Source organism: Schistocerca gregaria, chromosome 8 (genome assembly GCF_023897955.1).
Source record: "Schistocerca gregaria isolate iqSchGreg1 chromosome 8, iqSchGreg1.2, whole genome shotgun sequence".
Classification (NCBI taxonomy): Eukaryota; Metazoa; Arthropoda; class Insecta; order Orthoptera; family Acrididae; genus Schistocerca; species Schistocerca gregaria.
The window spans coordinates 329,148,661-329,172,546 of record NC_064927.1 but is presented as its reverse complement, the minus strand read 5'-3'; the positions used below and the strand labels follow the sequence as shown (position 1 = coordinate 329,172,546).

The following is a 23,886-nucleotide window of genomic DNA, read 5'->3' as shown; positions in this document are numbered from 1 at the left end:
GTTTGGCTTATTCCACAATAGCCTTCCCACAAGAATGTTGCGTCACGTTTTCCTGCATATACTCTTCATTATATTCAGACTTTAGGCTAAAGCACTGTCACCACAGACATTACGTCCTACATTTTTCATTGTTTACACGGCTGCAACAAACATTTCGATTCGAACTGAAATGCGTGAGAGCCATTTACTTCATTTCTACACAGGCGCTAATTCTGCACTGTGCTTCTTGCTTGTACAAGTCCTGTGACAAAAGAAAAAATTCTCCTGGCCTATAGTCACCAATACCGCAATGAACTTTCTTTCGTCGTTCTGTAGTTTGGATATCACACTTTGAAGTGTGAAGTCCCTTATTGCACTCTTTTGCAGTTGTCTTCGACACCACAGCTCCCACCTTTGACTGAAGTACTATTAAATATCAGAAATCTAGGCTTTCAGAAGCATGTAATTACAGATGATTTTTGATAAGTCTGAAGTCCACTGTGTAATTCGTATGTCACGTATGTACGGCTAAACAGAAGGACCGTTGGCTGCGTTCAGTGCTCGAGATCTGGAAGAGATTCACACTTGGTGTCCAGGAACGCCGCGTGCCGAGCGCCGAGTACTGGATGGACACTTAGGCCCGCGGAGTCAGCTGTGGGAGGCTGCTGCGGTGTGGCGGTTTCGGCTATGGTGGTGCCGTCCTCAGGAGCGAAGCAGATGCGAGCACGTGCAGGCGAGGTCCTGGGGCTTTGGGTGCGCCGGCTGGAGCCCAGCGGCGCGCCTAGCCTCAGAACCAGTACAGGTCCTTGGACGACTCCTGCACCTGCGCCTCCAGCCCTGGAACACGACAACACACACCATTAGCGAGATCTTGCAGCACTTGGATTCCAAAATGTGAGGGGAGGGGCTGCATCTGCCCTTCTCTCTTTACAAACATGTACTAGGGACATTTCATAAATAATGTACAGATTGGTATTACTCTGGACTGTTTGATGCAACAACAATGGCAGCTACGTCAGATACAGTGCGCAGCTTGAGGAAGAAGCACGTGTTTTTATTTTTACACTTTGTACTGTAACATAAGATTGGCGGAAGGTAGAAATGGAAGCTACAGGAGTCTCGGGTATTGTGAATGTTAAGACCAGAGGTCGTACATCAAGGTCGAAACTTTAGGCGGAATAACGCGACAGAAATCCACAACGCGTCAAGTGAAGTTAGTGGCGTGTTTACATTGGAGCACAGTACGGTTGCACGTTGGGTTAATCGTATTATTGTGGTCATATGAGCACAGACGATAATCCAAGATCCGGAAGACACGAAACTTCAACAGATGAAAGAAGTGTGAAACTTAAGAAGACGCTCTTGAAGAAGATCTCAGTGCGAGTTCGAAGAACTCTCTGAAGCCACGGGAGTTCTCCCATCAGTATTCTGAATTCTTAGACAGAAATTCCTGCGAGATGCATCCCACACTGTTTGACTGCTGAAGAGAAGCAGAAACGCTGGACATTGCAACCTTGCTCAAACAAAGATTCGACCGTGAAGATCAAGGATTCTTATGTGGAATTGTGGCTATTGGTGAAACGTGGATTAGAGACGCTGAACCGGAGTTGAAATCACAGTCCAATGAGAGGAGAGCTTCTGATTCTCCACGTTCAGAAAAATTTCGATGAGCCCAATCAAATTTCAGTTAAATGATTTTTGCTTATGATCGCCAAGGAATCGTCATGGCAGATAGCGTCCCATGTGGAACAAGTATACAGCAGTGTAGTAGCTTCACGCATAACCTGAACAAAAAACTGCAAAAAACCCGACCTCAGTTGCTCGAAGTTAGAACACTCACTCTCCACTAAAATGCACGAATATGGATGGGAAGTGTTGCCGCATCCTCCACACAGTCCGGAAATAAGTCCATTAGACATACTTGTTCCCCAAGTTGACAAAACCTATGCGTAAACGTCGTTATCTATTTCTGGAAAACCTTTCTACCATCTTTACCTGAGTCATTCGACAGATGAACAGAGCTTCCGAGACGTTGGGAATCAGTCACATAGAAGCAGAGAGAGTATACTGAAGAACTATAAAGAGATATTGCAAAAAAAAGCGAGTAAGTACAAAAATAGTGTGCATTATTTATGAAATGTTCTTCGTAACCAAAATATTCGAATTAGTAGGGAGTTACCATTCAGAGGAATGAATGGTTAGTGTATGACTAATCCCTCAGTGTGAAAGAAATTAACAAACACCCTTAGCTTGACAAACTTCAGTGGCCCAATTTAACATGATATTTATAAATCGCCGGAACAGCTCGTCAGCTCACTTAATCATCCTCTACTTCTACGTTCGTACCACCAAATATTACACAGATTATAGATGTAACATATATGGCTCTAGGAACCATAATATTCCCTCCAGAATCTCATTTCGTTATTGGGAAGTAAATGTTAGCTGATGTATGACGCGAGAAGTGTGGTGAAGTGCAGACATCTTTTCAGTTAATACTACTTCTCTAACACGTAATTCATATTTGGTCGACATTTATCGCAGTAATTCTCCATAGTAAGCTATCTTACACAAAAGTTTGATTCGTTTCATTACTTTTCTAAAGAGCGGTGAACAGTCTCAGAAAATACGGGAAACAATCGTTACAAACAAAATATACTGTGCAACAAGATTAAAGGATCACTTTTTCGAAACCCGGTAGGTGTTTCTCACAGCGGCATGTAAGTTTCATATTTGAATCCAAGGTGCCTACAACATTCCTCTGTAATGGTACATAAGCATGGCAACCCGTGACGTCACCTTCGGGCTCGGCGACACTTCAAACAGCAAAGTGTCGACACATGCGAAAGAAAGGCTACAGTTCAGAAGCTACGACGTGTAAGGTGTGTTAACGGCGTCACATTGTCTCCAAACCGCACCACAGTTCTGCTCAGCAACACCGTGGACGTGTCATACCACGGGAAAGTCGTCGCACTCCCTCTCACCCACATTTCAGCCCTTCTCTGTTGCCTTCTCGATTGCGGCCAAGACAGTTACGCCCAGCATTGAACTCAGCGCTTTTCTTCCGGGTGGCCGAGAAGAAGTTTTCAGACGCATCGCCGCTCAGAATCAATACGAAAAAGGCTTAGAGGGTAGCATAAGAAGAGGCTTAAATGAAATTCCTCTTTCCTATTGGCGTACACACTCGCACATTTCGGGCAGCTGTCAGTGTGACGAACAACAGGACGACATTTTTGACAATCTTTGACGCTGCTAACATCCCTGGACGTAACAACCCCTCTCATTGTGAGGCTGCATCCCAAATTAACGTGATTGCATCCCTTCGGCGGGCAGCGCGACTCCAATTTTTGATCACGTGTACAGTATAGAACCACTAGTGACAATTCAAAGTCAACTGAGAAAATTTGAAAGTAATTCGAAGCAGCCCCCTATTTGACGCCCTCCTGTAGCGCAATCCCGGAAGGGTGAGAACACATGCGTGAAAACAAGGGCAAAAGGTCCCTCTAAGACCCCCACCCATTCCAGCAATACCCGCAGTGGCACCCATGCAAATTTATTGAGGATTTTGAAAATGTACGTTTACAGAGAAAACCTACAAAATAGTCCTAGAACTGGTATCAGAAGGGTGCAAAGTGGTTGCCAGTCATCAGGCATGTAGGTCTAATTCACAGTTTTCCTCCGTAAAGGCACATTTTTGAAGTCCTCAATAAATGTGGGCAGGTGCCACCGAAGATAATGGCAAAATTGGGGTGGGGGGGGTGTCTCAGAGGGACCCTTTGTCGCACCTCTCCGTGATTACACGGCAGGAGGGCTTTAAAAAGGAGGGCTGGGAAAGCACAAGCACCCTTTGCTGCTCCAGTACACGTATAAATTTTGTCGAATGATTTTGAACGATCCCTAATGGTTCCATTAGGTACCCGAGAGCAAAAATAGCGGTCGCGCTGAACTCTAAACGGATGCCATCACGTTCAGTTGGGATGCCGAGAGGGGTTAAAAAGTCCAGGGGTGTCAGCAGCGTGAAAGGAGTCAAGAACGTCGCCCTGTTGCTCATAGCGCTGACAGATGTCGGTTTTTACTGCGATATGTGCAGGAATCAACGCGCCAAGGAAAGATGTGGTTTCATTGACTCCCTTTATGTCACCCTCTGACGCCATTTCGTGTCGATTGTGAGGGGCATTGTGTCATGTGTTTTCCTCTACCACCTATAAGAAAACCGCGTCATTTTAACCCTCGGTGTCGCCGTTCTGACCCCTATCGCAGAAGCGTCAAAATAAGGGGTAAAATGTGGGTAAGAGGGCGTGAGACTAACTTCCCATCATGTGACACATCCACTATGACGCTGGGTAGAATTGTGGTGAAATTTTGTACCAGAATACAACCTTCCCCCGCGAGTAGGCAAGGTAGTATAGAAAACTTGTGCAAGGGGCAAACTACAGTTACACTGTTGGGGCGTGGATTAAATTACATACGTCCAATAATACGTCCCAAGAACCACCACCTATCCCTGTGCTGCCGCTCCATGTATCAAGCATCACATTGTTTCTATTTTGGAAGCTCACACCAATAGTTGTTCTGTCTTTGACAGAAGGAAAGAACAGTAAGTAGCATATCTCAACATAGCAGGGAGATCATGGGCATAGTGTCTAAGTCGTTAATTTATCAGACTGACAAGTCAGACCATTCCCCATATTTACTCTTGTTGCTAGGCAACCTGTAACTTAGGAATTGTCTGTTATCTCTCACAGTCTTTCTGGTAACCCCCAGGTGTGTGTGCGCACACGCGTTTGCGTATGTGTTTGTCTATATCGATACTCCGTAAGCCGCCTTGCGGTGTGTGGCGGAGGGTAAATTGCGTACCACTGTCACTTTCCACTTTTCCTGCAGTCACGAACGATTCGCGGGAAGAACGACTGCCGCCAAGCCTCTTTGCAGGCTCGAATCTCTCTAAATTTGCCTTAATGATCCTCTCGCGAGATATCCACAGGTGCAAGTAATATGTTTGCTAACTCTTCCAGGAACAGCGATCGGTATGGAAAATTTAAAAGTAAATCAAACCGTGATGCAGAGCCCCTCTGCAGAAGCGTCTGCCACTGAAGTTGGTTCATCATCTTCATGACGGTTTCGTGATTTTTAAATGGACCTGCACCGAGAGGCGCTGCTCTTCTTTGGATTATCTCTCTTTCGTCCATAGATCCTATCTGCCACATATCCCAGACTGTAGAGCAGTATTTAAGTATTGGTCGAAAGACGGTTTCGTAAGGTACCTCGTTTGCTGACGGATTGCGTTTCGTGAGAATTCTTTCAATGAATCTCGGTCTGCCATCTGCTTTTCCTACCATTAATTTTATCTAGCCGTTTCACTTGTAAGGTTATACGTGACAGACGTGATAATCGGCCACCCAGATTTGGTACAAGTTAAGATGAATTTTTTGCACGGCTAAACAATAGCGGCAGATGTGGATTGGTGACTAATCGGATACAAAGACGAGCAGTGTGGCCATAAATGGGGGAAAATCCCACAAGGGGGAGCTGGACGATTGTCGCTCGTTTAGCAGAATGCGGACTGCTACAGCAATAGTGGACTATGAGACAAGCTGAAAGATGGCTTCTTATAGCTCTTTGAAATTCAACAGCAATTCATAGACAAATATTAAAGCAAATCAGGAGACATCTCCAATCTGAATACCTCATACACTATGTCATCAAAAGTATCCGGACACCCTCAAAAACATGCATTTTTCATATTAGGTGCATTGTGCTGCCACCTACTACCAGGTACTCCATATCAGCGACCTCAGTAGTCATTAGACATTGTGAGAGAATAAAATGGAGGGCTCCGCGAAACTCACGGACTTCGAACGTGATCAGGTGATTGGGTGTCACTTGTGTTATACGTCTGTAAGCGAGATTTCAACACTCCTAAACATCTATAGGTTCACTGTTCCCGACGTGATACTGAAGGGACACGTACAGCACAAAAGCATACAAGCCGACCTCGTCTGTTGACTGACAGAGACCGCCGACAGTTGAAGAGGGTCGTAATGTGTAATAAGCAGGCATCTATGCAGACCATCACACAGGAATTCCAAACTGCATGAAGATCCACTGCAAGTACTATGACAGGCGGTAGGTCAGAAAATTTGGATTTCATAGTGGAGCGGCTGCTCATAAGTCACACATCACGCCGGTAAATGCCAAACGACGCTTCGCTTGGTGTAAGGAGCGTAAACACTGGACGATTGAACAGTAGAGATACGTTGTGTGTAGTGAGGAATCACAGTACACAATGTGGCGATCAAATGGCGGTTGTGCGGTATGGCGAATACCCGGTGAACATCATCTGTCAATGCGTGTAGTGCCAACAGTAAAATTCGTAGGCGGTGGTGTTATGGTGTAGTCGTGTTTTTCATAGTTTGTTGAAGAGCAATTCGGGGATGGCGACTGCATCTTTCAACACGATCGAGTACCTGTTCACAATGCACGGCCTGTGGCGGAGTGGTTGTACGACAATAACATCTCTGTGATGGATTGGCCTGCACAGAGTCCTGACCTGAAGCCTATAGAACACCTTTGGGATGTTTTGGAACACCGACTTCGTGCCTGGCCTCGCCGACCGACATCGATACCTCTCCTCAGTGCAGCACTCCGTGAAGAATGGGCTGTTATTCCCCAAGAAACCTTCCAGCACCTGATTGAACGTTTGGCTGCGAGAGTGAAAGCTGTCATCAAGGTTAAGGGTGTACCAACACCATACTGAATTCCAGAATTACCGATGAAGGGTGCGACGAACTTTTAAGTCATTTTCAGCCAGGTGTCCGGATACATTTGATCACGTTGTGTATCTTGTCATGCTAGTGTAATTATTTCATTAATACGTTATTACTTTTGCCATATTTTTATTTAACTATTACTTACAATTTCTAATACAAAATCGTGGTGGTTTACGAAGCAGGCAATTGATTGTGCTATTGACACGACTATCGTAAAGAGAACCAAGAGAACGTCTTCATAATTGTTTAAACAATATTTAGTGACAATCCGTCGCCTTTTAAAGTGCGTGCACTGGTGGAAGAATGCTGGTTCATTTATTTATATTAATTGTAAATGTTTTGCCGGTGACATGTTTATAACATTTCTTTATTTAAATACTGTTGTAATATATTAGTTTAGTCCGGGAAGTGGTCAAGTTGAGTCAAATCATGTCTGCAAAACTTAAAAACGATATAGGAGTATTTTTGGTGGGGATGGCGTTTTGGCAATGGCGGAATGCTGCTAAAACCGAGACTGAGACTTGTCGAGTGAAGAGCTCAAGGACAATTTACGCCCAATTCTTGAAGAAGGCAGACCTGCCTGAAATCTCATAAGTTACTCGATCGTATAGGTAATTAATTTTGGTGGTGAACGGCTGCTAGATACCCTTACTTTTTCCGACTGCAATACAGAAGTGACAATAGACAGAGTATGAGTCTCTACTCGTCATCTCGCTTATGTTAATTTGTAAATCATCATTATCAACTCCGAACTGTTCTGAGGTGGTGAATATTTCGTGTGTTGTGATAGAAAATGGACTTAGCATTCAAGTATCTTCGATAACTATTTAGTTACGGGATTCTCCTATGGTTCTCATAAGACTCTCAACGTAACTTTCCTACATTTTATAAGTTTATTCTCTCTTTGTATTTTAACTGGATACTATAGGACTACTTTCCGTTTATTTCAGATGTGCTTTCTTGAATGAACATTATTCAACATAATTCTCTGCCGTTTACAACAGGTACAGACGTTAGAATAGAACCCTTTTTATTAATAATTCTTTCATAATGTATGGCCACAGTCATAATATATTTCTTTAAAGTCAGTACCGCCATTAGACTGTTTTTTTTTTATTTGCAGTGTTACATTTACACGATCATGATTTCGGCTTTACAGGGCCATTATCAAGTATTTTAATGTTATACAGTGCCTAAGATGGCATACTGTCGTATTTAAAATGCATTATTAGACACATTGTCTAAGGGTCAATATTTCTGGTAAAAGCTCGAATTGTCCAGAATGCTCCACAAACCAATCGCGAATAATTGTGGCCTGGTGACATGGCGAATTGTCACCATAAAAACTCCATCGTTGTTTGGGAACATGTCTGGTGTCGGACTTACGGTCGGGAGAACGGTGTGCTGACCACACGCCCCTCCATATCTGCATCCTGTGACGCCTGTGGGCTGAGAATGACACTGCGGCCGGATGATACTGTTGGACCTTCATGGCCTGCTCGGGAGGAGTTTAGTGTTTAGTTTTTGGGATCATGAAGTCCATGAATGACTGCAAAGAGTCTCTAAGAAGTTGAACATAACAATTTCCAGTCTATGATCGGTTCAGTTGGCCCAGAGGGCCCAGTCCGTTCCATGTAAACGCATCCCACGTCATTACGGAGTCCCCATCAGTTTACACGGTGCCTTGTTGACGACTTGGGTCCATGGCTTCGTGGGGACTGCGCGAAACACGATCGCTACCGTCAGCTCTTGCCAACTGAAATGGGGACTCATCTGGCCAGGCCACGGTTTTCCAGTCGTCTAGGGTCGAGCCGGTATGGTTACGAGCACAGGAGAGCCGCTGCAGGCGATGTTGTGCTGTTACCAAAGGCACTCGCGTCTGCCTTCTGAAGCCATAGCCCATTAGCGACAAATTTCGCCACACCGTCCCAGCGTATACGTTCGTCGTACGTCCCATATTGATTTCTGCCGTTATTTCACGCAGTGTTGCTTGTCTGTTAGCACTGATAACTCTATACATATGTCGCTGCTCCTGGTCGTTAAGTGAAGGTCGTCGGTCACTGCACTGCCCGTGTGACAGATAATGCCTGGCATGTGGTATTCTCTGCCCATCCTTAACACTGTGGGTCTCGGAGTACTGAATTCCCAAGCGATTTCAGAAATGGAATGTCCCATGCGTCTAGCTCCAACTACTAATCCGCGTTCAAAGTCTATTAATTCCAGTCGTGAGGCCACAGTCAAATGAGAAACATTTTCACGAGAGTAAAGAAAAAAAAAAGTTCAAATTTGTGTGAAATCTTATGGGAGTTAACTGCTAAGGTCATCAGTGCGCTTACACACTACTTAACCTAAATTATCCTAAGGACAGACACACACACCCATGCCGGAGGGAGGACTGGAACCTCCGCCAAGACCAGCCGCACAGTACATGAGTGCAGAGCCTTAGATCTCTCCCCGTCACGTGAGTCACCAGAGTACAAATGATACGTCGGCGATTGCACTGCCCTCCTGTACGCTATTTGTACATGTGCGTATCGCTATTCCATGATTTTTATCAACTTATTATATTTGAACACTTTATTGCTCGGCTGACACATCTTTAAATTCCTGGCGGTGAGTCGTGTGAGCAGTTTATGTGCAGCAAGGTGTCGTCTGCACTCCGCCTTTCGCCGGTAGAATCGGTGGCAGGCAGGGGGGGGGGGGGGGGGGGGCAGTTAGCCGACAGTCAGCGTACTGTGGAGAGCGTGGTGTGTCGCAGCTGATCAGACGGCGACTGGGGAGACGACACGTGCAATATTCGCCCCCCATCCCGCGAACCCCGTCGCTTTGTTTGCGCAATATTAGTCTTGGAGTGGCCCCCCGCTGAGCGGAAAATGCGAACATCAGCCCTCTCATGTTGGGGTGTGCAGCAGCACATACTTCCTAGGGGCGCAGGGTCCGGGCTTGTCGTGGCGAACACACGGATGCGTCGGGGGTTAGGGGGTGCTCCTCTCCATGTGATTACACCTCAAGTGCCGATTCGAGAGGCACGTTATTGAACGTCTACAGAAGAGGCTCTATCAGTTCCACGTTTAAAATCAGGCGGCCTTCCACTGTATGAAAAAAATTTGGTCTACTCTAAAATAAATCGAGGTGTTATTGGGTGTACGCACGTGCATAATAGATAGCTCCGAATTGACGTAAATTCTTATCCTGGGAAAGTCAGCTACTGATCGCTTGTTGCAGACACATCGCTGTATCCTGAATATTTACACCGAGATAGAGTGCACGTACCACTTAAGAGTACAAAAAGAGACACCTTTAACTAATGCAGTAGTTCCCAAACATTTCGCGCTCCCGGAATTCATTAGAATTTTGCCGCGGCGCCATTAGTCGCAACACTAGCCTATCTGCCACTGCTGAAGTGCAATTAACGCGCTTAGATTAGTTTTCAAATAAAATAATTAATGAAACACATTTTAAATTCACAAATTATCTGTTGAACAGATTTATTATTAACATGGAATACGAAGACGTTTTGTTCATCACGCTGCTTCTCAAATGTTGGAATTAATAGGCTTACACGTACCCTCCTTTCCTGTTTCACGTAATCACAACTTCATGCCACGTTCCTTACAATGTACCACGAAGTAAATGAATTTTTATGCATTATCGAGGTATATGTTCCTGTTGCGGAAAATTTGTAATGAAATGTTTTATCGGTCGGAACCGCTAAAAACCTGCACTTTTTACAACCTTAGCACAGTTTTAGCGTACCCAAACAATTCAGTCCCAAGTCGTTTTCAGCACAAGACGTCATTCGCTAAGAGGTAGTCCCTCTCTCTCTCTCTCTCTCTCTCTCTCTCTCTCTCTCTATCTCTCAATTGTTAAATCATTAAAACCTTCCAAACAAACAGAAATCAGCCACTGATAAAAAACAAAACGCTTACTGCATATATCGAAGAAAGACGTTTTTAGCACTTCATAATCTGATGTACAAACACCCACTACGCCTTCATAGTATCGTCTACGACGTATAGCCCTAGGAACTAGATAAAAAATAGGTTCTGAAATATTTTTGGCAAGTGGTGTTCCACAACCATCAGCTGCAGTATAAATTTTATTAAAATGTGCTTCTAGTTTCCGTCTATGTTTACCATTTTCTGGCACTGGCCAAAAATTCGTTGGAGCATTTTGTTTGCTGAAGTATTAAATACAGTTGCCTTAATATTGACTCATGTAGCCAAACTTCAGTAGTGACATGTAATGTAAATAGTGATATTACACTGCTTATGTCAGTATTAATGCAGTTATGTTTACTACATGACAAACCAATATGCTATCACAATTTGGCATCCTCCGACTGATTCACTGTTTACTGGGATTGAAAAGGAAAAAGCCGAACTATACAATGGCCGGATTTGAAACAGCCCACCTATTTATTTAGTATCAGGTAACGTCCAACAATTTTCATTTTCTTCTAAAGTTGCTGTGTTGCCGACCTAGTTCCTTTCACGATTTATACACAAATCTGGCTGATACTTGAAGGGATATTCTTTCTGCTGCATTGGGTTGTCAGGCATTCAAATTACAAAGACTACACCCTTAGGTTTCTCCAAAATGCAGTCAAGTGAGCAGCGAGGGACCTAAGGTTCACTGTGAAGTCCCAGTCACGTTGGATTTTTTCACATCGAAGTCACGAAACCGCCAGAAGGGGAAGAGCGCTAAGTAGAAGCAGAAATTTTTGAATTTGTGAAATGCTAGTCTTACACTTAAAGAACTCAATTACACAATCACAGTCTTATTACTGGACAAAGATGAATTTCTTCAATATCTCTTCGTGTCCTTGGTGACGTAGTCTAATTCGCAGCAAAATGTCTTATGACGCTGTATACTTCTTACATGTCATTCTATCATTCTTATTCCACATTTTCCTCATAATTCCAGAACAGAATGTGATATAAAATAAAAATTACGAGCAAATAGCCGGCCACGGTGGTCTCGCGGTTCTAGGCGCGCAGTTCGGAACCGTGCGACTGCTACGGTCGCAGGTTCGAATCCTGCCTCGGGCATGGATGTGTGCGATGTCCTTAGGTTAGTTAGATTTAAGTAGTTCTAAGTTCTAGGGGACTAATGACCACAGCAGTTGAGTCCCATAGTGCTCAGAGCCATTTGAACCATTTGTTTTGAACGAGCAAATAGCGCTAGATTAGGACACGTAACAGATAACATACCTCGATAGTGATGACATAAACAATTCAGTCGTGATCGACAGTATAAATAGCACAAATGAACCATATTCACAAAAGATTTTGGTCATAGTCAATTTTCGTTTGGCAGTAAAAATCAGACAAGATAATCCAAGCGCAAAACTTGAGCACAGGTGACAAACGAAATTTCTAATAGTAGCTCTACGAAACTAGTTTGTATTATATGTGATACTAATCGGGAACAGAATATTTCAGCGTAGATCAGAACCTCCAAAAGGAACGTTGGGTTCAAAACTCTTACAAATATTGAAAAATTCTCGTTTACTAACAAGGATTAAAAAGAAGCTTGAGGCGGCCATGAAAAAGTTTTTTTTTTCAGAAGACTATTTTCTTACCTTTTTTTCACTCTAATTATTGGTGTGAATTTCACATGCTATCGACATCGGAGCAAGGTAGCTTTAAGCCGGCCGCGGTGGTCTCGCGGTTCTAGGCACTCAGTCCGGAACCGCGCGACTGCTACGGTCGCAGGTTCGAATCCTGCCTCGGGCATGGATGTGTGTGATGTCCTTAGGTTAGTTAGGTTTAAGTAGTTCTAAGTTCTAGGGGACTGACGACCACAGTTGTTAAGTCCCATAGTGCTCAGAGCCATTTTGATAACTTTTCGCTAGAGGCCGTAGTTTTCCAATTATTCAAGAAAGATTTACAAAAATGACCTTCAAATGCGTTTCTCTTAATAAATGACAATAAACTGAAACCCTCAGCTGCGACAGGTGTTGTTGACATACCTTAATGGGAACAACTGAAAATGTGTGCCCCGACCGGGACTCGAACCCGGAATCTCCTGCTTCCATGGCAGACGCTCTATCCATCTTTTTTTCATTTTGTTCGTTGTTGATTGTTGTGTGTGTGGTCGTCGCGGACGTCACATGATATCCGAGCAGGTTCCTTTGTTAATCTTTTCGCGCAGGTTTTATTACAGAGGCCAGCCGAATCTCTGTCGAACACGCCGAGCTATCGTGCCGGAGTCCATCTGAGCCACTGAGGACACAGATGAATAGCGTGACTGCAGGGACTTATCCCTTGCACACTAGATACTTTGCCCATCCACTCGTTACTCTCGCCCACTTCAGTTGACGATTCCCGTAAGAGTTCAGGCAACCTGTGCGCACTCGCACAGAAGAAGGTCAATGGCCGGGTAGCCATTTAACAATATATGAAGGTAGTATCTACTAGGAACATTACGTATGTTGATTGTGGACAGTTGGGAATGTGGGTCTCACGGGGAGTGTGCAAGGGATAAGTCCCTGTCGTGGCGCTATTCACCTGTGTCCTCGGTGGCTCAGGTGGATAGAGCATCTGCCGTGTAAGCAGGAGGTCCCGGTCGGGGCGCACATTTTCAGCTGTCCCCATCAAGGTATGTTAACAACACCTGTCGGCAGCTGACGGTTTCAATTAATTATCATTTGTTCTAGAGAAATTGCACGGTCATCAATCATTCTTTCGAGAACAGTTACTATCGGCATATTTGTCTAGATAACTCGAAAATCGTGATCTCCGGCGAAAACGTATTCTAGTATTGAATTTAATTACATTAATTTTCCTATTAAAAGCTCGTAATCATTTTTTTCTTCTGTGTGACTAATAGTTTGGATTTAGTGACAGAGAGAATACGAAAATCCCGCACATTGTATTTGAGGGTGTTGCAGGTTGCATAAAACCCACAGCTGAATCACCCCGTATTTCTGATCTGCCTGTATCAGCTTTACTTGAAACACAGTGTGGCTACTGAACAATTAGACAGCTCTTAAAACAAATGGTCCATAGCGGGGAGGATTTTTAGTTTTGTATGAGACAGCACAACTTCGCGGATCTAAGTGCTTCTTGAATTATAATATGGCGCTTCTCTGAAATCGACATAAAAAGAAAAAGGTCTGTTGTCAGTGATGAGTAAGTGATATACTACTACCTTGCATCGTCTGACAAGTTTGTCTGAAGGACTGGATCAAACAGTGGAGAATAAGATGTGAAAAGAGGCAATGGAATGCGATGAGGGGGGCGGCGTTTATAAAGTTATACTAAAAACGAATCGTTTCGACTCTTTGATCGTCAGTTTAAAATACTGAGGAATTAATAGAAACAACAACAATCCCGTTATTGTTGCGTCCAGTTTTTATTTTATATGGCTGTATGATGTGTGGGTTACATATCCAGCTACTTTTACACAATATGATGATGCCCCAAAAGGGTGAAACGTCTTGATGGATTACGAATCACGGGGGACTCTATTACTTGTCCTTATTGGGCTCGATCTCTCTTTCTCTCACTCTCTGTCTGTGTCTCTGCAGAACTCGGGGAAAAGTACTTCGAACTTCTGCAGATGTCTCTACAGCAAGGAGAAACGAATTATTATCGATAGAAAGCTTTAGGTTTATCGACAAAGAGGGTACCTTGTGAAGCCTGTAGCCTTTCGCCCATTCCACCCAGACGGCTGGGGTCGCGGAAAGGAAAAAGATTTCAATAAGGGCCGATTAGCGGCGACGCGTAACGTGAGTAGAGTTCGGGAGGAGAGGGGAGGGGAGGGGAGGGTAGAGGAGAGGAAACCGAATCCGCCGTGTCACTCTTTTCCCCTGCAGGCCGCTTTTTAATTACACCGGCCAGCAATATTGCACTCTGACCGCCGCACACGTCACTGCACCGAGAATTCAAATAAATTTTGATTGGTTTTCGCGGGAGGCTCAGACGGCTACCGGGGAGGGTGGAGGCGCATTGACGGCCCGCGATATTGAAAACCCGCGCGAGGGGGTCTGGGGTCGGCTGAGGGGATGGGGGTGCGTATCGCATTGCACGGCCGCCTGCCCTCAACAGGTGACCGGGCGCCACCCCCTGCGCAGTATTTATTAGCGAGTAATGTTGCGCAAACAATGCGCTCCGCTTCACGCTGGGGTAAGCACCCCCCTGCCCGCTTTTGTTGCCTTTTACACTCGGCGCTGCGACCCCAGCAGCCCACTGGAGGGTGAGTCCTGCCACCGCGGCTTCCGCGCCATTTCTAAAACGAATGACCTGCAGTAAAGAAACGGAGCTATGGGCCCATTTGTTCTGCACTAAACGCATAATCGCATCCCTGTATGTGCAGGTGTTACCACCATAGAGTCCACTCCAGCAGGAAGCTTCGTAAAATAGTGTTAAATGGCTATAATGATAATCTGAAATACGCCTATTCAGGATTACTGCTGCAAATATTACGATCTATCTTTCTTAGTCTCCCTTGTTTTCTTTTTCTTCGGAAGAATCCATTTCCAATCTATCTGTAGCAGCATCTCCTTCGTTATACAAAGTGGGGCACATAAAACCGGCCCCTGCTCTGAAAGGAATTTGAATGAAGAAAATCGACATACATCATCGCTTTCTTACATTTTTATTGCACAGTTTCATTACTAACTACTTTAAGTAACAGATTTACTTTTATAAGTTTAATAAGCTTATTTTAGAAAGGAATTTAAAGTCTGTGTTCAAAATGTTCTCCGCCAACATCCAAGCAAAGTTGTGCACGTCGAAGAATTTTAAGGAAAACACTTTTCAGAACTCTTTGAGGAAAATCTTCACATATGTCGTTTTTTGAGAGGGGGTAGGACGTCAAACGGGCCGACTTGGAGCGGGAGAGTCACCACAGAACATTTTAATTTCTACTGCCTATACTTTTACAAATAAATTCACAAAACTTTTCCGCCATGACCAGGAAGGATTGACGACTCACACTCATCGCAGTGAAAGTTCAAAAACGTAGCAAAATACCTTCTTTTTACATCTGAAATTTCATCATTTTTTCACTTATAACTGGCTCCATTTGTTGCTATAGGTACCCTTTTCTTCCTCAGTAAGAGAGAATCTTCGATGAATTTTTCATAGCATACAAACAGTAGTTACAGGTGTATGAAACTCTAGAATTTTCCAAATCTATTAAAAACCGTAGAAAAATTGAGATAATTAACTATAAAACTTGAGTTTTTTTCTAAACTTAAAGTTTAAAATGTAACAGTACATTCATTTTTTTCATAAATTTAATAACTTCTAGAGTTTCACACACCTGTAACTATGGTTTGTATGCTGTGCAAAAGTCATCGAAAAATCTCTTTTACTTAGAAAGAAAAGTGCACACATAGCAACAAATGCAGCCAGTAGTAAGTGAAAAAATGATGACATTTCACATGTAAAAAAATGGGTTTTGTAACGTTTTTGAGCTTCAACTGCTATGAGTATGAATTCTGAATCCTTCCTGGCCATGCCGTTAAAGTTTTATGAATTTATTTGTAAAAGTATAGAAAGTGGAAATTAAAATGTCCTGTGGTGCCTCTCGTGCTCCAAGTTGGCCCGTTTGACGCCCTCCCCCCCCCCCCCCCCCCTCCCCCTTAATGTGTCAAGTGTTCTGGGATTGTTGCGGTAGACTCTAGCCTTTAGAAGATAGTTGCGGTGGACTCTAGCCTTTAGAAATCCCCAGAGGTAAAAGTCACATGGTTGCAAGTCGGGAGAGTGGGGTGGCCACAAGCCCTTACTAATTGTCCTCTCTTCTGTAAAATCAGTATGTATATGAGATAGAACAAATCCGACGTGTGCGAAGTTGCCCCATCTTGTTGGAAATATGCACAACATTTTTCGTTTGGAGTTAACAGAGCCGAAAATTCAATGTATAATTGCAAGTAAACATGTGTGTTTACATTTCTTTCACTTCAGTACCGCCATTGGACTGTTGTTTATTTACAGTGTTACACTTACACAATCATGATTTCGGCTTCAAAGTGTCATTATCAACGGCTGAAGACAAAATTACACTTGATAATGGACTTTGAAGCCGGAATCATGATTGTGTAAGTGTAAATGTCAGACTGTAAATAAAGAACAGTCTAGTGGCGGTACTGGCGTTAAAGAAATATATGATGACTGTGGCCCGGCATTATGAAAAAATTATGTGTGTTGACAGTTTCGTTGAAGAACAATGGCCCGATAATTCTGCTACCAGATACAGTACACCATAGACCAATTTTTAAATCGCTTAACGGCCTTTGCAGTATGCCATGAGCATTCTCTGTACCCCAATGTCTTCTGTTTTGTGAATTGACGTAACCCGACAAATGAAACCAAGCTTCATCCGTCGAAAAAATGAGGAACGGATCAAGATGTCCCCCAGCGACATTTTCCAGCAACTAATTACAGTAATGTGCACGCCTACCCTTGTCCGCTTCTTTGATTTGCTGAACAACACTCACACGGTAAGGTTTCATTTTCAAGCCATGAAGCATGCGTTGTTGACATGACCTGCAAGATATTCCACATTGCTGTAATGATCATCGTGTTGACTTTAGGGACTTTTTCAATGTTTGCACAACTTCAGGTGTACGTATAGTCAGAGCCTTATTTCTCTTTGAATTAACAACACTGCCTGTCGAACGCCACTTTCTCACTAGATCCTGAATCGCTGATTTTGCAGGAATATTACTTTCAGGAAACTTTTCATGAAAAGTGTCACGAGCAGCTTCAGTGTTTTCAGACAGCGCATATTCTTCAAAAATGAACACATGTTCTTCAATGGAGTAAGGCATGACAATGAAGTACATAGGTTATAACGACTACTTCCCGTCTCAACTACTCACACGCTACTGCTGTGGTGTTTTTTTTTTTTTTTTAAGGCTGACAAGCTAATAATGCTACTCACACGCGTTCGCAATCCGGTTCGGGCCGGTTTTATGCCCCACTCTGTATAATATTGAAGTGCCTTTGTAATGCAGAAGTGCGATGCAAAGTTCCTTCAGTCATGCATGTATGTCGGAAGAAGTGTGTGCGCGGTTGCGAATATGAACAAGCAGTAGCTGTATAACGGAATGACGACTGAAAATTTGTGCCGGACCGGCAATCGAACCCAGATTTCCCGTTTATCGTTAGCGGTCGCCTAACCATTAGGCTATCCGAGCACGATTCACAGCCAGACCCAAACTTCAATATGTCGTCAACCATATGTCTACAACTTGCACTCACGAATCTGTCATGTGTATTCTTCCCATGCAGGAAAGACATTTTAATTGTAAGTCACTTGTCACGTTTCGACGGATAAATACAATGCTGCAGTCCCTCTTTTGTTCAGAAGTTCGATGTGAAGTTCCTTCTCCTGTACTGAAATATACTGTACATAATGGATATACGAGCACTGGTTGTAGACAAATGGTTGACGACAGAGGAAAATTTGGATCTGGCTGTGAGGGCGCTCGAATGCCTAATGATAAGGGAACAGATCGCTATAAGCGGGAAATCCGGGTTCGAGACCTGGTCCGGTACACATTTTCATTGTCATCATTCCATTATACAGCTGATTGTTGTCCATATTCGCAACTGCGAAAACATTTCATGTACCTTCTTCGTTAATCTCCTCAATAGACCACACAATGTTTCAAATGGTTCAAATGGCTCTGAGCACTATGGGACTTAACATCTATGGTTATCAGTCCCCTAGAACTTAGAACTACTTAAACCTAACTAACCTTAGGACATCACACAACACCCAGTCATCACGAGGCAGAGAAAATCCCTGACCAGACAATGTTTCCTTCTCTTCTATAGCACCAGAAAGAGTTCTCTTCGTTTTTAATTCTCTCTAATTTCTCTAATGCTAACTTTAATTTGCAAAGGCACCCCGCAGCATAATTTGCAAAAACCATTTTCTATCCTGCTTAAACTTGAATTTAATTTTCTGTCACGCTGCCCTTCTTTGAATTTTTTCACTGTCCTCAGTCAGTCTTGTCTGCTAAGGATCACTTATTGCAGCAATAATTCAGGAAAGAACAGGGAAGTAAGCGTAGGTAGTCTGCTTATTAGATCTGTTGCAGCTTCTAAGCGTTCGACAAATAAAACGCAGTCTTTGATTCACCTTCTTTCCTCGCAGCATTTGTACATCATCGTTCCCAATTCATTTCTTCGTATTTGTAATGTATTCAGTTGAGTCGATGACCTTTGAAATGGTGTGATTATACTGTAACAGGAATTTAACGGTTTTTTTTTGCACTCAAGTAGAGGGCTTCAAACTTTTTATTCTTTAAAGTTAATTGCCGGCCGCGGTGGTCTCGCGGTTCTAGGCGCGCAGTCCGGAACCGTGCGACTGCTACGGTCGCAGGTTCGAATCCTGCCTCGGGCATGGATGTGTGTGATGTCCTTAGGTTAGTTAGGTTTAAGTAGTTCTAAGTTCTAGGGGACTAATGACCGCAGCAGTTGAGTCCCATAGTGCTCAGAGCCATTTGAACCATTTTTTTTTTAAGTTAATTTGTCACACCATGTATATATCTCCTGTAAATCTTTCTGCAATTCGATTTGATCTTCTGAGAATTATTGCCCACGAAATGATCGTATGGTATTTTTACCCCGGAGATCACTTCTGGGCTTGTTAGGCCGCCTAGCTCAAGACTTTTTATTTGATGCCAATTCGGGGACTTGCGCACCGATAATGGTGAAACGCTGACAAGAAGGACAACACAACATTCGGCTCCCGGGTTGGTAAAATCTCCGACTGCAAAATCTAAGAGGGCATTTAAATTAGTTTCCTAAATCGTTTATTTAAATTAAGAAAAGCGCACGGTCTCTTATGCTTCGTTGGGAATTCCAAGGTATCATTTCTGTTTCACTCGGCGACTTACTGTCAGTTATTACGAGCATGGATCAATGTGACAGGAAATCATGTCACCAAGACGATACTCCACACGCACGTTGTATGGTTACACGATTAGAAGCTGCTTTGGAGGAACAGTGTCAAATGCATTTTGGAGATCTAGATAAGTGGAGCCACCCTGAGACCTCCTGCCGATAGCAGCTGTTGCTACGTGTGAGTAAAGAGCCAGTTGTGTTTCGCAAGTACGATATTTTTCTGGATCAGTGCTGGTTGTGTGTCAAAAATGGTACAATTGGCTCTGAGCACTATGGGCCTTTACATCTAAGGGCATCAGTCCCCTAGACTTAGAATTATTTCAACCTAAATAACCTAAGAACATCACACACATCCATGCCCGACGTAGGATTCAGACCTGCGACCGTAGCAGCAGTGCGGTTCCGAATTGAAGCTCCTAGAACCGATCGGCCACAGCTGCCGGCTGGATCGTTTTCTACGAGGTATTTCACAATGCTGGAAACAGTACACATTCCAAAATCTTACAAATCGATGTTAATGATACGGATATATAACTCAGTAGATTACCTCTACATGTACATCAGTACTTAGCAAACGGAGGGTACTTCCGGCAATACTGTCTGAACCCCCACCCCCTTCCCCTTTCACTCTACCATTCGCGAACGGCACATGGGAAGAATAACTGCGGCTCTAATTTCCAGAGTTATCTCGTTCTCGTCACTTCGCGAGACGTAGGTGGGAGAAAGTAATACATTGTGTAACTCTTCGGAGTTTCAATACTAAACCGCTCTGTGATACTCAATGCCTCCGAAGCAGCGCTCTCGCGCCGACAAACGACCCTCTGACGAAGTGTACTGCTTTTCGTTGGATCTTTTGTGTCTCTTCTATTAGTTCCATCTGGTAAGGCTCCCAGTACACAAGAATCGGTCGAGCAAGTATTTTGTAAGCCACTATTTTCTTGGACGAGTCCCAGTCCACTATCTACTTTGTTTTCAAAAAAATGGTTCAAATGGCTCTGAGCACTTTGGGACTTAACATCTATGGTCATCAGTCCCCTAGAGCTTAGAACTACTTAAACCTAACTAACCTAAGGACAGCACACAACACCCAGTCATCACGAGGCAGAGAATGTGCCGTCATTCCAACTCCACTGCTGTGGCCAGCTGCGCTAGGTCTCTTGGGTGAGGATCCATAGCGCGAACAGCCCGATCGATATGGTCCCACTGATTCTCGATTGGGTTTATATCTGGGGAGTTCGGTGGCCAGGGGGATCGGTAAACTCATCCTGGTGCTCTTCGGACCACACACGAACACTGCGAGCTGGCCGATCGCTGTGGCCGAGCGGTTCTAGACGCTTCAGTCCGGAACCGCGCTGCTGCTACGATCGCAGGTTCGAATCCTGCCTCGGGCATGGATGTGTGTGATGTCCTTAGGTTAGTTAGGATTAAGTAGTTCTAAGACTAGGCGACTGATGACCTTAGATGTTAAGTCCCATAGTGCATAGAGCTGTGTGACACTTTGGATTGACCTGCTGGTTTATGCCACTGCATGTAGGGGAGGAGATAATCCCCAACGACGTATACTTGTGTTGATCCATTGTGCCTTCCAGAATGACGAGATCACCTAGGAATGTCACCAAAGTATTCCCCAGACCATAACGGCCCTTCCTCTGGACTGTTCTGATTTCAGATGTTTCACACCGTTGGAGCATAAAATTCAGTAGAATTCTAGTAGCGGTACTGGAGTGCAATTTCCATCCTTCCTCGCCGATGACCAGCAGTCAACATGGGCGCGCCTCAAAACAAGCAAATCAAGAGCAAGAGCAACGCAGGACTTCTTTTTGTTTATAATAAAAAGTTAGTTCTAAGTAGTTACATGAAAAAATTGTGTTTAAAATAGAAGTAATAATTAAATATTCCTGCGTAGCGCACTGATCAGTAGCTCAGGAACCGTCACCAGTGCTACAACGGTAAACGATCACGTGCTTTTATTTGCTCTTCGTCTCGCGCGATAATACTTGCCTAAAAGTCCGACTCAGTCGTCAGTAAATCGATTTCGCTGACGAGCTGTAGTGTGAATTGTAATGGATATGATTAATTATAGACTAATATCTTTACTGACGGTCGACACCTACACTCCCCAAGAGTGCTTGGCGGAGGGCACTTCGTTCCAGTCTTAGTGATTCTCTGTCCTATTCCGCACGAATATTAAGCGAAGTGAAAATTAGAGACACACAAGTCACAGACGGCCAACTGCACCAACCTCGATTAAAAGTTAACCGCGGTAATGTCGCCATTTAATGCTGCCGAACCCAAAATTCTGGTGGACTCACATCGATCAAATTTGAACGAAGGAGTCTGACCGTAGCTCACACCCGATTTTCACGAGATGACCAAAGATTTTACAAACGTACGGTATTAAGATGGCTCCGCGTTTCAGACTCGAGGCCACCGTGCCCTATACTCCAGATGAATCCGGAAAGATTATTAATTTATGACTCAAACTTACCAGGAGTAGAATTAAATTGTGTCTCCACATGTGACCACATTGTTTGTTTTTCTCTAACAAGGTAATCACTCGACAGTCAGATTTTTGTAAATTTTTATATTTATGGTAAGTGAAGTTCAAAGCTCAAATTTAGCTGTCCCAAAACAGTTCGCTAAAACTGTCGAGAAAATCGACTTCTAAGTTTTCCGACCATGTTTAATATGCTAAAATAGGCTAGAAAATTTTCAATAGATTATTTTCGATAAGTTGGTTGCTATGTCCTGAAGTATTTTTCGCTGGTTTGGAGACTTGGGTTCGATATCAATTGGATTCAAATTTTAGAGAAGCGTAATGTACAAAAAGATAGAAAAAAGTTTTTGTAATTTTTTTAATCATTTCGTCGAGATTTACAATCGTATAAAAGATCGTATTTAAGTATTTCTGTTCGCAATGAAAATTTCAGTGTGCGATGTATAGTTTTGTTTATAAAAATGATTATTAGATTTGTTACTTAGCATATGTTTGATGAATTTTATATTGAAATGACGTAGGTGTTCGAATAGAACAAAATAAAACAAACGAAAAATCGGTGTGTTACTTCTGTTTCCCATATCGCAGAACATAAACGAACGGCCTCGTAGCCAGGTATGAACACACTTCTCCTCGTTGACGAAATAGAGAGCGTGTGACAATGACGTCACGTACCGGCGACTGTCTATAAAACTTATGAATATAGCGTGAAACCCCAATAAGAGGAGATGGTGCTACAGATTGAGCTGTAAGTTGCTTTGAAGCCGACGCCGCTGTGTTAGATGCTCCAAAACATTATCGGACGACTGTTTCAAGTGGCATTTTCTCTCTCGTGCGCACAAGAGCTGTCTTAAACGGAATATCTTACAGTGCGTTCGCGAATAAAACAACTTGAGGAAGCCATTTTCAGACGTTTTTCTGGTCTTAAGTCCACATCTGATATAGTAATAAGACGCATTCCGCGTCGTTTTCGTTTTAAATTTCGAATAACCAAGGAGAGAAGTAGTGGCGCTTCAACGAGTTCAGCTAAGAATGAAATGTGAGTCCTTCACATTTTAGACTATGATCAGAATGATTAGTACACTAGTAAATAACGCAATCTGTCATTTGTGATCGAAACACTTGCACCAGAAGTTAATATTTGGGTCAACTAAAATGGCAGATGTAGTTTGTGACGTAATAACAGCACCCCTTATGTTATACCTCCATGGTAAAGAGGCTCAAGGGACCGATGACCGTCGCGGTCTGGTCCCTTTAATCCCACAAACCAAACCAAACCTAAAGAGGCTCTATTAGCGTCTTTGCATCCCCTGTGCGCCTTCCATTGCTATACACGGAATTACCCGCCGTCAAATGCACTGGTGGCTGACGAGCCTTTGCTGACCGGCGGATAAGGTTGGTGCAACACAGACAGTTTGAACGTTGTTTACTTTTAACTGTGATTCCGGGACCTTGGTTATCTCGCCAACCGAGGTCGGTGCACTGGATAGGTACTGTTGTTGACGCTGCGGAAAGCAGTTCACCTGTTACTTTACAACGAGTATTTTTTTGCACAGCGGTGTGGTGAATTTCCCCCTAGCAGACGGTGGTGTGCGCAGACGCCGTCGGGCTTGTGTGCCGGCCACAGAGGCGCGAGGGTCAGCGAGCCCCGAGACCAATATCTGGTGTCCGCGCCGCGGAATATTAAACGCGCCGCATTCCTGCCTGCCCTCTGCCGCCGCCGCCGCCCCCGCCTTTTGTCCCGGCCAAGCGCAATATCGCTCCTCTCCGT

General features: G+C 43.8%; 1 protein-coding gene across 1 annotated transcript in view; it reads right to left on the bottom strand.

The window, feature by feature from the left end:
• Positions 1–678: 678 nt before the first annotated feature.
• Positions 679–23,886, bottom strand: part of LOC126284258 (protein vestigial) — a 486,247-nt gene continuing 463,039 nt past the window's right edge. The window contains exon 6 of the mRNA XM_049983059.1: positions 679–816. Within this exon, the coding sequence (XP_049839016.1) occupies positions 767–816 (50 nt within the window). The 3' untranslated portion in view covers positions 679–766. The remainder of the gene's footprint in view (positions 817–23,886) is intronic.